This window comes from Olea europaea, chromosome 22 (genome assembly GCF_002742605.1).
Source record: "Olea europaea var. sylvestris chromosome 22, O_europaea_v1, whole genome shotgun sequence".
Lineage (NCBI taxonomy): Eukaryota > Viridiplantae > Streptophyta > Magnoliopsida > Lamiales > Oleaceae > Olea > Olea europaea.
In genome coordinates this window covers 4899526-4916708 of record NC_036258.1, presented here as the reverse complement: position 1 = coordinate 4916708, position 17183 = coordinate 4899526, and the positions used below count along the sequence as shown (strand labels likewise).

Sequence of the window (17183 nt, the reverse complement as noted above, 5' to 3'; positions counted from 1 at the left end):
GCCGTCCTTGGATTGGTGACACCAACACTGGTGGACTTGATAGATATGTCTTCAGGCTTTCAAAAGCCTTTTGATGTTCTTCTTTTCAGACGAATTCGTCCTGATTTTTCAGCTTTAATAGCGGCGAAAAGACTTTAGTTCGCCCTGCACAGTTAGAAATAAAGCGTCTTAAAAAATTTACTTGGCCTAGAAACCTTTGCAACTCCTTTTTGTTGCTAGGTGGTTTGGCTTCTAAGATAGCCTTCGCTTTATTTTTATCAAGTTCAATCCCTCTCTTGTGTACCAAGAAACCAAGAAAGTTCCCTGCATTAACACCAAATGAACACTTCAAGGGATTCAACTTTAGTTTATACTGCCTCATTCGTTCAAACGAACATTTTAATTGTTCGAAATGGTCCTCTTCTTTAATGGACTTGACTACTATGTCGTCTACATACACCTCAACAAACTTGCCTATCATATCATGAAAGATTAAATTCATTGCCCTTTGATAAGTTGCCCCTACATTTTTTAGGCCGAAAGACATAACTACCCATTCAAAACATTCTAGAGACCCAGGGCATCTAAAGGCAGTTTTGTGTATGTCTTCTTCAGCTATATAAATTTGATTGTATCCTGAATACCCATCCATGAAAGAATACATGACATGTCTGGCAGTTGAATCTACTAAAGAATCCACCGTGGACATTGAATACTCATCTTTGGGTGTAGCTATGTTTAAATTCCTAAAGTCTATACACACCCTTAGTTTACCATTCTTTTTTAGTACTGGCACAATATTCGACAACCATTCAACATATCTGGCTATTCTTATAAAACCTGCTTTCAATAATCGCTCTATCTCTTTCTTAATCTCAGGGAGTACATTAGGAGCAAAACGCCTAGGAGGTTGCCTATGAGGTTTAAAATTAGGCTTAGTTGGTAACCTGTGTTCCACCAAGTCTCTATCTAAACCAGGCATTTGTTCATATTCCCAAGCAAAACAATCTTTGTACTCTTTTAACAAAGTGATTAATTTGTTACTAATCTCTTAGTCGAGCATCTGGCTGATGAACGTTGGGTGATCTTCTTCTTCATCGTCAATATTTACTTTGATCAGAGGATCTTGTGCTTGAGCGTATCCAGGTTTGGCAATCCACATCACTTAGTAGTCCAGTTCTTTTGTAAGTACTCCCTCTTCCAAACAGTCCACCTTGTTGACTTCTCGACCAATACTTTGCTCTAACTCGAACACTGCCAACTTGTCCTTCGGCCCTTTTAGGGCAGTCTCTTCCTTTGCTTTGTCATTGCATTCCTTGTTGAAAGCCATCAGTCTGGCTTTAAAGGCCTGAATGTCGACCATTTGTTTTCGTAATTTAAAGTCCATTCAAGACTCCTTAATTATTCTTTTGCCAATTACTGGCTCTTCCAGGGCCACTATATTTGGCCGCATTTGTTTGAACATTTCAGTGAGTGCGTCCACTGAGAATGGTTCTTCGCTTTGCGTGATAACCTGAGTTTCTTCCCCGTCTTGCACTACTCTGACAGGTCCATAGTTTCCTTCGTACATGAACTTCTCCACCGAGTTTGCTTCTGCGACAAAAGGCCTATGATTGGCTTGTACTACCTCTGCTTCGCCTTTGTCATTCCAAAAAATAAGGCATTGATGGAGCGACGAGGGTATACAGCGACTTCCGTGTATCCAATCTCTTCCTAGGAGCACGTTGTAACTAGTATGACCATCTATTACAAAGAAGACAGTGGTCCTAGTAGTCGTACCTATAATTATGTCTAATGGCATAACTCCCTTAGCTGAAGTTGCTCCTCCATTGAAGCTAGTGAGAATGACTTCTGTAGGAATTATGTCACCCTCTGTTTTTGCGAACTTTCTCATCATCCTAGATGGAATCGTGTTTATAGCTGCTCCATTGTCGACAAGCACTTTTGCCACTGGGACGCCGTTAACTAGAGCTTTAACGTATAACGGTCTCAAGTGTTTAATCAATTTCATGGCTGGCCGTTTAAAAATAACCTTTTCGGCAGCCTCTATTTCTACCTCTTGCTTGTTTTCTGTCGAATTATCCCCTTGTGACAAGTCGACGTGCAGTATGTCACGCTGATCCTCTGTCCTCTGAACTTCCTTCTTACTTTTTTCTAATGCTTCCTCATCAGTTATCCAACCTGTGGGAGGGGGCATTATTCTTGGAGGTGACCCATACTTTTCAGAGCGAGGCACTCTCTTCTTCCTTTTGGGTGTCCTGTACAGTACGAAGAAATCGAAAGGACGCCCAGATGGCTCCCCCAACAAGTCTACTTCGCGAACTCCCTCTTGATGTAGTTGCTTAAACAGAGTATTGCGCGATACTCCTCTCTTTTTCCTTTCTGCTTCTAGATCGATTTCTTCTTCAATGTCCGTCATCCCATCGTCTTCTTCATCGTTGTAGGCCTCTCCAGAAGTCTGGCCTTCTTCACATATCAACACGCAGGCTTCTCCTTCGTTGTCCTCCCTCTCTTCTTCCTTTTCCTTATTCTTGAATTCATTGGCCAGTAGGTAATTATTGGCCACGACAGGAGGCAACGTATCGAATTGGATAGCAAGGGGCTGATCTGGATCTTCTTCATCCCTCTTGTCCCTCTCAAACCTTGATCTCCCAGAAGAGGTTTCTGGCAGTTCCTTCATTGATTCATCTGTACCGATTTCTTTACTACCTTTGAGGACGTTTTGATTGGCTACCTTGAGTAGTATTGGCGCTTTAGGATGTGGCATTCCTTGTTGCTGCCTCATCATCCGTCCGTAGTTTCATTGGAAATGCCTTTGTTGGGTCCTAGTCATTTCATCGAAGGGTATTGCCCTTCTTGCACTGTACTGGAATGAATGCCATACATTTGGCTGGCGAGGTTGCGGCCTAAATGTTTTTCCAGTATCTGCTGGTCTGAACTGCCTTTCAAAAGGCGGTCCTCTATAGAATGATGTACCTCGCCCTCTACCAGGCTGAATGTTTGGGAAGAAAACAGGGCGATGAGAATGCTGCCATGTCCCTGGTTTCTCCGTGTTTCCATTTACTTCCCTTTTACACCTTGCACAAAATAGCATCCTGCAATACATGACGGAAAACCAAGCAATTGTTAGTCAGATGTGACCATGCATTATGCCATTTACAATATTTTTTACCCTTAATTTGTTCAGGATTTGGCAATTTGTGCTTATCGCTCAATCTTATCTGCTTATCCCTATATAACTTGTCGAATATAAGGTCAGCTTTGGTCACATCGAACGAGAACGTTCTAGCCTTTATGTTTCCATCCTTTATGGGCTCATCTTTGCCTGATGGTCTAGACTTGGCCATTATGGGACAAGTATATGTATCCCCTTTGAACAATTCGGCCAAACACATTTTGGCCTGATCGTATGACTCGTCGTCGATGGTATGAACGTCAAAATTTGGGTCTTTGTAATAAGTCCCTTTACTAGAATTTTTCATTTGTTCTTCTTCTCTTATCAGTCGCTCATACCTAATCACATTTGCACTCAACTGGAAAAGGTCAGGGAATTCTTTGTCCTGGAACTTCTTTTTTAAATCAAAGCTCAAGCAGCCTTGAGCGATTTTGACAAATTCTTTTTCGGGCAGAGGTACAAAACACTTGCTTCTTGCTGTCTTGAACCTTTGGAGAAAACTTTCTGCCCATTCATTTGGCATTTGACGTAAATTCGCCAAATCGGCCAAAGTGACTTCAAACTCAGTTTTATAAAACTGAGCGTGAACCAACTGTTCCAATTGTTGCCATGTTTGAACAGAGTTCACTGGCAAGTTGATGAACTAGGAGAAAGCTACTCCTGTTAACGAACTAGGGAAAAGTCTCATTTTATGGTAATCGGTTACATCACCACTTTGTAATGTGAATCGCCCTATGTGTTCTAGGGTAGACACCTCTCCTAAACCAGTAAACAGTGAGAATTCTAGCACTTTGTATCCTCTAGGCCATGGATATGCTTGATCTACCCAATCAGGATATGGCTTTGTGTACGTCGGCCTAATGACGGGACGCACCCCAAAAGCCATCTGATCCTGTACGATTTCCATAATCTGGTTCCTCAACATGACGTTGGGGTCATATGAAATTCCTACAGGTTGGTTAACCGGTTGGTTTGCATGAGGTCTGATGTTTGGTCCTTGATTGGCAACAAAATTACCATGATTAGGACCATTACCATTAGCCTGAACATCTACTCCCTCGTTACCACGTGGAATATTATGTCCATTGTTTAGGACATTATCTCTCATGTTTGGATTACCCCCCAAGTTAGGCATACCACTACCATTGCTTTGATTTGGTACTGTAGTACCCCCTTGGTTTGAAGTAGAGGGACCAGAAAGTGGTTCTACCCCTTGACTCGGATTGGGGACTGAAGGATTATGTCCTACAATTGTCCTAGTTTGAAAGTGACTTGTAAGAGGTATAGCCGGTTGACATATTTGGCCCACTAACTTGTTCATTGTTTCATTCAACGTCTTTAGTTGTTTGGCCATGTTGTCATAGTGTACATTCCCATTTTGTGTAAATCTTTCCATATTACGAATACTTTGAAGATTTACCTGTTCAACGACGTTTTGCGTGAGTTCTCCGAGTAATGCACGCATGGTTCGAGGACTCAACTCCGTCATTGGTTCGTAACGACTGTTACTGCTCTGATTTTGTTCATCTGTTCGTGGAGAGGCATGCTGCTCCTCATATCGCTCGATTACAGACTGGATTCCTCCCTGACTTGCTGCTTCGTTATCGGATCTCTGAGGCATATTGTTTCCCCTTTTGCACTTTCAACACCTAACACCACTGTCCCACTGGGCGTGCCAAATTGTTTCGCGCGGGTTAGTCGCTAACAATTAAAAAAGGTCAGACAATTGTGTAAGGGACAAACCTCTTGAGACAAAGTCCCAAAAATGAATGTTCTTTTATTGGCGATGACTTTACAATTGGAAATGAAAAACAACGTGCCTCCAAGGGGTGCAAGCACACGAGTTACTGAAAGAAAAGTGTTTAAATCTAAAAGCTAAGGAAATGAAAATTACATATTCTCTGTTCGAGAGTTTTGGATTCGGTCCTTTGCTTCTATGTCCTTTCTCCCTTTTATACTTCATAGACGATCTCTTTGTGATTAACTACTCTAAAAACTGCTTGATCGTCCTATAACTACCCACTTTCTTCGTAGTGGTCATTTTGTCACGAAAACTGCCTTTTAACTGCTGCCATTACCTTTTATCGTTCAATCGCTTTCGATTGAATTTCTTGAATCGTGGAACGTGATAGGGCTGCTTTAACAACTGCTTTGATAACTGCATTTCTTGATAACCACGACGCGTTATGTTTGTTGATACTTTGGGCAACTTGAAGGTTTGAGCGAGAATAGAGTAACAGCTCTGGGCGACCGTATGACACTCTATTCGTTCAGATTCTGAGCGACTTGCAAACTTGGGCGATGACGTTACCGCCTTATTTGGGCCTTCACCTTGATTTGTTCGATTGGACTTCGTTCTTTGGGCTATCTGACTTGGGGATCCTCCAATTGGGCTTTACTTCTTGGGTTGTTCGTTTTGGGCTGAATTTTTATGTGTCAACAATTCGAAAATAATTTACAAAGATAAGAATATATTAATATATCATTACAAAGGCTAAAATTTATGAAAAGTGGAGTATTTTTTTTTCCACTCCAACTCTATTAAAGCAACTCCCCACTTGTAGGTCCAACTCCAACCGCGTTTCCTTTAAGTTTACTAAATACGATAAAATTTAAAAATTATAAATTTGAATAATTTATGTTAATTTGAGATTAAGAATAAGATATAAAAAAAAAAAAAGTTTGAGATATAAAATAACATTTAAAATTTACAAACCTTTCATATAATTAAAATACAGTCTAGCTATTTAAAATTATGATTTGAATATATTTAACATCTTTTAATTTCTAATTGATAGTTCCCTATTTTCGGACCCAAAAAGGAAAGTATTTTTCGAACAAAATGACATTTCAGTGTTTGACTATTGATACAATTTTTGTTGATGGTCATTATAAAGAGAAATGATATTTTAAATAGTGTTTTTTTTTTTTTTTGAGAATATGGGGTTAAAAATATTATTTTTCTTTTAATTTTATTTTATGTGTAAAATATTTTATTATATAAATATGTGATTAAAAATAAGTAAAAAAAATAAAGACTTTTGCAGCAAAACAAGAGTCAAACAAGGAGACAGGTCCAAACTCAGGAGTGCAAGGCAAGAAAACAGCAACCCGTGTGGGGGCGTCACCTGACCTTCCTTTCATTTTCCAAGTAAAAATCAAGAAGGAAACCCTCACTTTCCGTAGTCTTTCTTGTATGAAAGATGAATTTAGCACTTTTTGGATGCTTTACTTGTTTTCTGGGATTGGTTTTGTGAATATTTGTATTGGTTTTTGATCTAGAGTAAAGAAATGGCAAAACCCAGAACAGAAAATGGGGTGTATAATACTTTTTCGGAGGGTAAACCAATAGCAGCGTCCTCAACATTAACATCACAGGTCAGAATATTTATTGAAGTTTTATGGTTTTTGAAGTCTGAATACTTTGTGTTTATTGGTCATCTTATTGAATGATATTTCCTTGCAAATTTTTATTTTTTGAGCTGATTTTGCGAAAAGATGGGTTCTTTGTTGCTGAAATTTTTTAATTCTAGCAAATTTTGATGATACTATAGTGCAAATAAACCTTTTATGTTGGAAGAACCTATCCTTTTTTTATTTGATAAATTTGTCCTGAATTGCATACCCTTTTTTGAACTCCAAAGAAAGAAAACATCAACAAAGGGGGAGATTATGGCCATGTTGTGCAGGTGGGTGATGGTTTTGATTTACGTTTTCTTAATTGTTGATTTAATAGCATAAGTTGCTTGATGGTTGCTTAATGTGTATGATTGGTGATGGATGATAGTAAGATTATATGTTGTGTTAGTAAATTCTTTCCATATTTGAGGGAGTTTCCACTAAATTTACTAATTCTGATAAATTGAATTATATGTATATGTGCTTATGCATATTTTGATGACGTCCCGATCCTGGGTTTAGTGAAAAGTTGGCATCTAGTACTGAACTGAATGGAGTGGAGAAAGAGGTTTCATGTAGTAGACCCCAAATTTATTTGGGACAATGCCTTGCTGCTGCTTCTTCTTCTTGTTATCAAATTTATATGCTTAGACATTACTTGAAAAGAAAAGCAAAAAGTAACCATTTTCATGTTTTATGTGGTGATACTTGTGTTTCTGTGCAAGTGTTCTAGACTTTCTGCAGTCTTTTTACATCAACTATTATTTTTTGATTTTGAAAGTTTGTGCATTCTCCTTGTCGATACTCATCTCTTTTTACAAGTGCATTTATGATTTATGCAGATAATCTTAGTGTTGAGTACAGATGACGGTGATCATTTATCTTTTTGTTCTTCACTCTTCTTATGATGTTATAGCAATAGTCAAGGTCTGTCAATTAGAAGTGGGAATGCATAATCACATTTTAGAAGGATTTGTTCACTGAATTGAACAAATCAAAATTATACCCGACCTTTGCCATGAGAAAAAAAATCGAACATCTCAACCTGTTTAGCAATCCTTTACATCTTAATATACTGCACGATCTTGACAACTTAACGAAGTCCATTTGCAAATTCTATCGAAAGGTAACACTACATTTGGATACATTTTGTTTATCTTATTGTTAATATAGTGCCCCATTAGATCCTCTTGCAATTCATCCTTCTTGTCTCCTTAACTTATGGAGACTAGACACCACAATTGATATAAATTTTTTTTATTAGATCCTCATTGTTAGCACTATTTGGGTCAGAGATTTTTTCTTTTAAACCTTTTATGGAGATTCTGTTATCTTGATTATTTACTATGCTGCTCCTTCTGAATCTTATGTTGGCAACAATTGTTCATGGCATATAGGTTGATTCTTATGATAGGGAGTCCAGGAATATGATTATGAATTCGGCCCCAGGTGCGAATAGTTCAGATCTAACCCTTCAAATACCTCCAAGGCCTGGGGGTTTTGGGAGCAGCCGTAGGGGCAAAGGTTTACTCCAGTTTCCAAGTGTCTTAAATGGAAATTATTCAATTGGAGGCTTTCTTCGGGGTCTAAGCTATAAGAAAAGGGTCACTGCAACAGATGGCGAAAGACGCCCTCTCCTTAGTTCAGAAAGCCCAGTTTTTGCCAATCCCATGCCAAACATTAATTGGAAAAGGCGTACTTCCCTTCCTGTCACTCGTGCAACGATCCTGTCACCTCCAGTTATTACGCCTACATCTGCAAGGACTCTTAGCGAAAGACAAAAGTCTTTGGTAAGTTAGTGCCTGAACTCCAACTTTAATTACTAGCAATTACATGTTATTATATCTCATTTTTGGATGCTATGAATTCTCACTTAGAAGTTTGCTTCCAATCTAATAATATATTAAGCTACTATTTGGTATAGATAAAAATAAGATTTTCAATAGATTTTGATAAATGTTGATAAATGTGTAGTCGAAAAGTTGTGAGTTCCATGAAATGTATGGTTATAATTAATTATCGACTTTGACATAAATTTTAATCCAAAATTTAAGCTGAACCAAACAAAGGCTAAGTAAAACGAGTTGAGATTCATTTTTCGAACAACCCGATTCTATGACAGTTGCTGAATGTCTTTCGTGTCCCTCTTAAGGCCAGCGGTGTAGAGGATAACCGTGTCGCTACCCCCTGGTGGTCACTTGTCTTCAAATTCTAGTAGAGGGTCAGCAATTTCCTTGATTTTTATTGATTTTAGGGGGAGGGGGCTTCGTCGATTTCTTGCCAATTTATTTCCTCGATTAGAACCCTTCTCTCTGCCTCCTCTTGGGCTTTAACTTCCATTACTGCCCGCTCAAAGGCTGCAAGAAGATTTGATTCGAAAAAAATGTATTTGCTTTTGATGTTCCAATGGATCTTAGAATGAAATATGGAGCCATTGTATATGCTTTCGCTAATTGCATATAGAAAGCTAGCAAGGACCTAAATACCAGTTTTTATAATTAGTTTTGTACATCAAAACAAACAGAAGTACCTAAATACCACCTTTTATATATACTTTACCTGATCTCTTTTCCGATGAAAGTTTAAAATTGGCATTTGCTTGAAACTATGTTGGAAGGAATGGAGGATTGAATGTGTTAGGTATTAAGCTAAAAGGGCATAAATAAACTGTAAGGAAGCAAGACTGCAATATTCTAAGCTTTGGCCAGGCAGAATGAAGCTAACAATGATAAAGCCCAGATATTCAGTAGAAAGTAGAAACTTGGACTCCATGCCGGTGTCATATCTGGTTTTCCGGAGTTGGATAATAATGCTTGATATTTGACTATTTTGAATTGAATCAAATATTCTAAAATTTATTCATTAGGCATGTGGATCTTTAGTTAGGTCTATATCTGACAAGGGTAAATGTTTGAACCAGCTTTATAACTAGACGATATCAATTTTAATAATTCCCAGTCTTTTCCAATCAAATGTTTCTCAAATTCTGGACTATGAAGTAATTTTTAAGTTATTGCATTCAGCAATTCAAATTACATTTCCAAAATTTTCAATGGACTATGATTTTCTTATGTTTATGTTGCTCATTCTCACTACTGAACGTCTGAACCTATCATCTTAAAGTAGCATTTTATAGGCCTCCAACAGAATCTCAAAATAACGTGCAACACATGTTTACAATGACTAGTATTTTTAAAAAGACAGGTATCATACACATTATAATTCTGCAGCATGCGTGCATTATGCTTGACATGCTTTTAAATTTGAAGCTGAACATTGAAAAAATTGATACTTTGTATATAACTTTGTTTTTCTGTTTGATTTATTTTCCTATTTCCATTTAGTTACTCAATACGTATTTCACTAATGTTTAATGAATGTCCTGCTAGTACTTGTGAACCATGCCCCAAACAGGAACTTCCAGAATAAATTTTCCTTATGATGGTTGTATTTATTGATTTGTGTTTTCTTCATGTTGGCTTTGTTAGAAAACATTTGGGCCGATCTTGTTCAAATAAGAAGCTTCAGATTTCTCTATACAGGAACCAAGTTATCAAAACCTGTTCTGTTTTGTAAACAGTTTGTTTGATTTTGTTATAATTTGAGTTATATTAGCTGGTTTTTATGTTTTTATGGGTAAACAGTTCGATAGTTTCTTCTGTGTCAATGTTAGGTACAAATCCTTGATTAAGCTAAAACATCTTAATGGTTTTAGAAATTTTTGAAACAATCAGCGAATGAAGGAAAAAATTGGAAACAATTTAGTGATTTACTGATGAATAAAATAAAAATCCTCCAAAAATTGAGACATTGTTCCATGATCAGGTGAATGTGGTGTGTTTACTGTGTGGAAATAATAAAACTACTTGTGCCATTTAGGCCATTAGGTATACCCTAAATGTTGTTTCGTTGTTCTCGATCATAAACTTCCCTTTGTTCTTAATTCTTATGTTCTGTTTTTACTGGTAATATGATTCTATTATCTAAGACTTCTTAGGATAATAATTTCCATAGATCTCTTCTCACTTTTCATTGTTTTCTTTATTGGTTATTTTAAAGAAATTTCTTTGGGATATTGCAGTTGTAGTAAAAAAAATTATCCATCTTTATGATTAGTTTGAATCAGTTCTGTCATTGCATCGTCAGATCCTCCAGCTCTAAAAGCTAATTACCTTTATCATATATTTTGTGTAATACATCCCATGCAGCCATGCATTTAAATTCATAGTTGTGGAAGTGAAAAAGAGAAGGGGGAATTATCAGTAATATATGCTTAGAGGTGCAGCACATGGGAAGCCGTGAGAAAGTGCAATTCATGAGGAAGATGAAATCTAATTTTGCATATACTTATTGCAGGTACGTACTTCGCAAACTACTGTTTTGAGGTCCCTCTCGGTGCTTGGGAGGAATCTCGTTATTGTAAGGTCATCATCTTTTGCTGCTCGTGAAAATCCTGCTCCAGATGCTGATAGCGGTATTTCTCGTGCATATGTATTTGGTGATGTGGTATCATCTTTCTGCTCTTTTTGATCATTTATCGAACTTTTATGGAAATGCTCGTGTGACTGAATCTCTTCATTATTATAAATGGTATTTTCCTAATTCTAATCAGAAAATTATATAAAGCGAGGCTAAGGTCACCAAGTAAGGTCAACTGGTTAAGGAAAGCTCAAATTATGAAATCGCCTAGCCGTTAAGTTAATTAAGTAGTAGTGCGGCGTTCGTATGGCGTTGCATCAACTGTGGATATAGACTAGGCTATGTAAGAGGTTCAAAGGGTATACTAACCCAAGATTTTTGAAAGTTTTGATATGCTGGATCGAATAGGCGATGTCACATAGACCTGTATTTTCTATGACAATGAAACCGTAATTGGATAACTTGCAACAAAGTTATTTACTTATAAGTGAGCTTTTAAGTTTAGACAAACGTGATTTTTTTTCCGAAAACCAATAATGTGGACTCGTAAATAATATGAAACTAGATATAAGTCTAAAATAGCCTGTTATGATTTTGAATAATTGGATTTTCATAAATTTTATCTTGTTACGTTTGATTTGTGGCAAATTAGGTCAAATAACACCTGATCCTGCCCATAAGGATCAAGAGATTCCTCAAGAAGAAGCTTCCTGCAGGATCTGTTTCGATACCTGTAAAGAAAGAAATACACTCAAGATGGAATGCTGCTGTAAAGGTGCACTCCAACTCGTACATGAAGATTGTGCAATCAGATGGTTTAGCGATAAAGGAGACAGAGTATGTGATGTATGTCGAAAAGAAGTTTCAAATTTACCGGAGACTTTGCTTCGGGTGCCAAATGATACTCAAAGAAATATAAGGTACCAGAATCGACAAGGTTTGAATGCGACGAGGTGATTATTTTTATTATTATTATTATTATTTTTGGGTTCAACATCCGAATTGATTGATTTTTCTACTGCTCTGTGCTAAAATTATTCATTAAGCTTCTTCTCCGTTTGAGTTCGAATAGAAGAGTTAGAATAGGAGTTAAGGAGATAATTCCATCTAGCTTATATCCTAGTCTAGTCAGGATTTTATATTTTTCCTTTTTAGTAATAGAATTTTATTATCTTTCCTACTTCTTTTCCTTCAATTGACATCGGGAAAAAGCCATTGGTACCCCACCTCGCCCCTCGCTGGGGCGAGGTCCCACATCGGGAAAAAGTCATTGGTACACGGGCGTTTACACACCCGTGTACACGATCCCACCTCGCCCCTCACTGGGGCAAGGTCCCACATCGGGACCCACGCGTGGGCCCTGACCCCCATGTGAGGGGGCGGGTGGGCCCGTGTACCCGAAGCGTGGTCCGATTGATTTATTATGTAATAATTCATTAAGCCCAAATTAAAAAAAAAAAAAAAAGGTTGAACCCTAATTTCGAGGGCCCTACTCCCCAATTTTGTGAGAGAGGTAAATTGCAAGATATGTCCTAACAGGTGTGAGAACAAGAATTGCCTATACACTGCAATTACAAGAAATTTAATTTCATGTTTTAGAAATCGAACTCCTACACGTGAAATAACCTCACTCTAGTCCGCTGTAGCACTCGAGGGACATTAAGCCCAAATTATAAGTTGGTATCCAAGTGGTTTTAGTCCTTCTCGAGTTGAACTCACAATAAAATTCGTTTTCCTGGTTGAATCCTCAGGCGACCCTCTACCCTTGCTCCGTCAAACCTCTATGGTAAATCGCTCGAGTGACAATCTACCCTTTAAATCATTCCGACGATCTCCACCGTCTATCTCGCTCTAAAAATTAGGTTTGATTCAGTGCATATCCTAAATTCAATTCTTTGAAAAATTCGTATATCAAAAAGCTAACCAAGAGCCTCCAAGTAGAAAAAGCAAAGCACTCACCAAGCTTCTGCTCGTCAATGCCAAGTTGCGCAACTCTCTATTCCAGTAACCTGGGATCTTACGCCTCTTCTTTTGTGCAAATGAGGCCTAGGCGACCTCTCTTCCTTGTTCATGAGGCTCCTAGAATGAGCATGGGTCTTGTGTTTGTTTGAGATGTGCGAGGCTTCGATCTATATTTTCATTGCAAACCCAAGGCTGTCGGATTCTCCTCGACCCAAACCTCCGGGCTACTCTTTCGGCTAGTCAAAGATTCGATGATTCTCCTCCAGTGTGTCTTATTCGGATATCCGATATTGATTTGGACTTGGACCTTTTTTGGGTTTTTTATTTAGGGCTAATTGGGCTCTCTCATGTTTTTCTATTTGTGCAAGTTAGTGCTCGAGGTTTGAGAATCTTGCATATCCATCCTTAACTATCAATTCGTTTGCAAATTTGTCCCTAAAGTTTTAGAGTCTTGCATAATCGTCCTTGGAACTTTCAGATTGGAGCAAGTTAGCCATTTCTGGTGCCTTATTCACTTATTGGGTTTATTGTGACCATTCTATCATTCTTACTATTGTCAGATACACTTCAGTGAGTAGAGTTGCACGACCCATGATCTTGGTTGGTAAGCCCCAGAGGTCTAACAGATTGAGGATCTTCCTCAGTTGATACTATTCGGTTCTTCGTTATATTGCTGTCAATAGGCCTCATAACGATGATAAGATCGTTTCCGACAAGTGTGTTTTTCTCTGACTATTCACGAAAATACTTCACCTATTCATACTAAACTGGATGGTATTTACTATCGTGTGTGGTCTAAATTCTGGAAATGCATATTGCGGGTCGAAAGAAAAAAGCTATGTTAAAGGACGAAAGGTTGCATTGCTCGGGAATGATCTGAGTTATGATGAATGGAAGGCTGGAGATTCATCTTCATCCAATACATGAGAAGAATTAGTTTTGCATAATGTTGGAACTAAACACAAAAAAATGAGAAGATATCACCGAAATTTGACAAAACGGGATCATTTTCCAAAGTAAGACTGTCGTAGCCGTGCTGTTTCTCCTCTGGTAGCGAACTGCTGTATATGTATATAGATAATTAAACCGGCAGCCACAATATTTGTGAAATTCCAACCAGTTGTCAGCTGGTTTTTTTCCTCTAGGTTAGTCTTTCCTTTTTTCCGTGCATGTGTTGTGTTTCCAATTCAAGCAGCCTATGTATATATATTATAATTCAAGCCGCCGGCAATTGTATGTGTATCTCTTCCCTCCCAAATTCAGCAGCCCGAATCTCTCTCTCCAGTAGCCGCCTTTTTCCCTCTCTCTGTATGTTGCCTCCAATCGTTTTCCAGTTGGCATGTGGAATATATATATAATGGCAGCCACAATTCCTTTTCAATTTCTGGACTTTTTTTTTTTTTTTAACCAATTCAGCTCTCTAATTTCTCAGCCAGCAGTCCCTTTGTTGTGTGTTTTTTGTGTGTGTGTGTGTGTGTGTATACTCAAGCCGGCAGCCGTCTTTTTCTATGGTTCAGCCGCTTGTATATTATGAAATCAAAATTCCAGCATGCTGCCCTTTTCCTATGCTTAAGAGGCCCAATTACGTTTGTCTTTCCAGCCATCATGTTTTTGTCTCCAATTTGAAGTCAAATTCCCCCGAACAATTTGAATCCAAAAATTAGGCCCATTTAATTTATTTTTTTCTTCAGATCCTCCACTTTCAAATACGAATTTTGATCTCCAAACTTTGTATCAAATAGCCACTTAATCCGTCATCCTTTTCGAAATAGTCCATCACTTAAAACACAAAGAAAATTAACCTAAGTTAAATAAAAATTAACAATTTGATGACGTAAAAGTTTAGAAATATGACTTAAATAAGTGCACAACTTGCACTTATCACATAGTTCAAAAGTTGTTTGTTTGAATTCATTTCATTTCTGGGTCATCTACTGTCAATTGTGAGAAAGAGGCATTCCAGTGGGCGGTACCAATGCTTTAGATTGTTGCTTTCTATTCTATTTATCTCGTACTAACATCTCAACAATCGAATCACTGCTGTCATAAAGAACTGAAATATCAGGTTGAGAGTAGACTAGAAATCTGATGGTGTTATTATATCTCTTTTGTGTTTTTTTTTTCTTTCTAATGTTTAAATTGAACATAAAAATATAGTTTTTTTTGCATGTTTTTCCAGCAGATGGCAAGATATTGTGGTTCTCTTCTTGATAAGCACATTTTGCTATTTCTTCTTCCTTGAGCAGCTACTGGTAAGTTTTCAGGCTATGGAATACCAGTAACTTGGTTCATCTTTTAAATGCTTACATTTTTCAGACAACTTTAGCTGTGTCCTTCTGCTTGCAGATTGGCGAGATGAAAAATCAGGCACTTATCATTGCTGCCCCATTCTCTTTTGCCATAGGTCTTACAGCCTCTATTTTTGCAGTTATCTTAGGTATGACACAGTATTGCTCACAGAAATTTCAAGACTAGCTTGATTTTATTCTTTACACCATCCAGTACTGTCCAGGCTAGCATGATAAACATGAAAATTTAAAGTGATTTGCTCTTGATGCTATTGTATTAGAATGTGTTTGTTTCTATGCAGCAATTAAAGAGCACATATGGATTTATGCAGCTCTTGAGTTTGCACTTGTGGCCCTGACTCTCCATCTTTTCTATTCAATGGTGAGATGCTCCTAAATACTATAATAAAATATTGTCACCTTCTGTCTAATTGCTATAGCACACAGTTTACTCTCATTTGAAAAAAGTCAAATGATCTTCCGTTTTAATTCTTTTCTGCATTTTCACAATTTAATGGTTAGCCTTGTGTTCTCGCTGAGCAGAAGTATTTGATCATCAAATTCACGGTGGCTGAGTGAAAATTATGATTCTATTGAGTAATGCTATTCATCAGTAGTGATCATCAATTGGCAATGTCCAATAGAGTTGTGAAGCATTTGAATAATTGGATAGAATTTTTAGGGGGCCATGGGTACCTGGACCGGTGATGAGCACAACTAATGAAGAATATTATTGTTTTTCTGTTTTATTACAGACGTTGACCTATCCAAACATGTTTCTGGAAAAGAAAATTAATTAAAAGTTCGTACTTTCTTTTAACCTTTGCCAAACATTCTGTAAAATCGATCTTTTAGCTCACATGAACCTATTTTAGGAATGCCGGCCTAGCCTATAGGACTAAAATTATCTGGGCATGGCATGGCCTGGGTTGTGACGGATCTACGAGCCTTAACCTTTTTTTTCCCTATAGTCATGCGGGGGCATACGTGGTCTGGGCAGTCTGGCTTACACCCTACTCACGTACCTCTCGAGTGGTCTGGCAATGTTTGTCTTCTGAGTGCATGTTTTGAGAGCCAAGCCTTTTTCTGATCGCAATTGCTTTACTGAAAATATATCCATTCGGTTTGATCTTGCAGCTTCATATACCCCCTGTTTATGCGATCCTGCTATCATCTGTCTTGGGATTTGGAGTGGCTATGAGTCTCAACTTTTTGTACATTCGTTACTTTTCCTGGCGGGTTCAAGTTGCTGAAAACTCTAACCTGGTATAATTGTATACCAGAGAGATATGAGATTGGTCGGATATGAACCAGTAGCAGGAAGTATTAGTTGCTTAACTGCAAAGATACAGGATCTGGGATGCATATTTAACAAGCTTTGTGTAATGTCAATTTTTTAAAATCATCCAAGGGCCAGTAGAAGTTCAAATCGATTCATTGATGAGGAGTTTATGACTGTTTTGTTTATGGTGAACGTTGTCAATTTTATGCCCCGCAAGCATATGAGTCGTAACAAGTAGTTTAATGGACCTTTAAGTCCGGATTATCTTCCCCACGATGACTATACTTTAATGTCTAATTTAATATTTTTAAATACTATTTGGCAAAAGTAAACAAATGGTTGTGATTGTTGTTTTGTTGTTAATGCTTGAAAATATTAAAATTGCACAAAAAAATAAATTGAGGATTCAAATATGGGATGGATATTAAAACAAAACAATTTCATCTATTGATCACCTTTAAATCTTAATTGAAGATTCACATCTAATGTAGTGTTCGATTGAATTCTTCTATTATATTCAATTTACGCTTTACGAGTTCTCATTGAGCCTGTTTAACTAATTCAATTTCGTAACTCTATACGAATCAAGTTTCGTTAAATGAAATATTAGTTCTAATAATTCATCTAAAGTTTCAGTAATTAATATATGTATCTCTATACGTTATACTAATTCAGTGAG

At 37.5% G+C, this 17183-nt stretch overlaps 1 protein-coding gene across 4 annotated transcripts; it reads left to right on the top strand.

Moving 5' to 3' along the window:
- Positions 1 to 6240: 6240 nt before the first annotated feature.
- LOC111371475 lies at positions 6241 to 16840 on the top strand. Of its 4 annotated transcripts, none has more exons than XM_022993494.1 (8): positions 6241 to 6532; positions 7951 to 8343; positions 10910 to 11027; positions 11625 to 11892; positions 15114 to 15186; positions 15281 to 15371; positions 15525 to 15604; positions 16360 to 16840. In XM_022993494.1, the coding sequence occupies exons 1-8, from the start codon at positions 6446 to 6448 to the stop codon at positions 16492 to 16494; spliced, it is 1245 nt and encodes a 414-aa protein (XP_022849262.1). In that variant the 5' UTR covers positions 6241 to 6445; the 3' UTR covers positions 16495 to 16840. The 4 variants fall into 4 exon arrangements, with proteins under 4 accessions (XP_022849262.1, XP_022849260.1, XP_022849263.1 ...); XM_022993492.1 differs by having other exon boundaries at positions 11625 to 11925; XM_022993495.1 differs by having other exon boundaries at positions 6242 to 6532; positions 15117 to 15186.
- Positions 16841 to 17183: the final 343 nt, after the last annotated feature.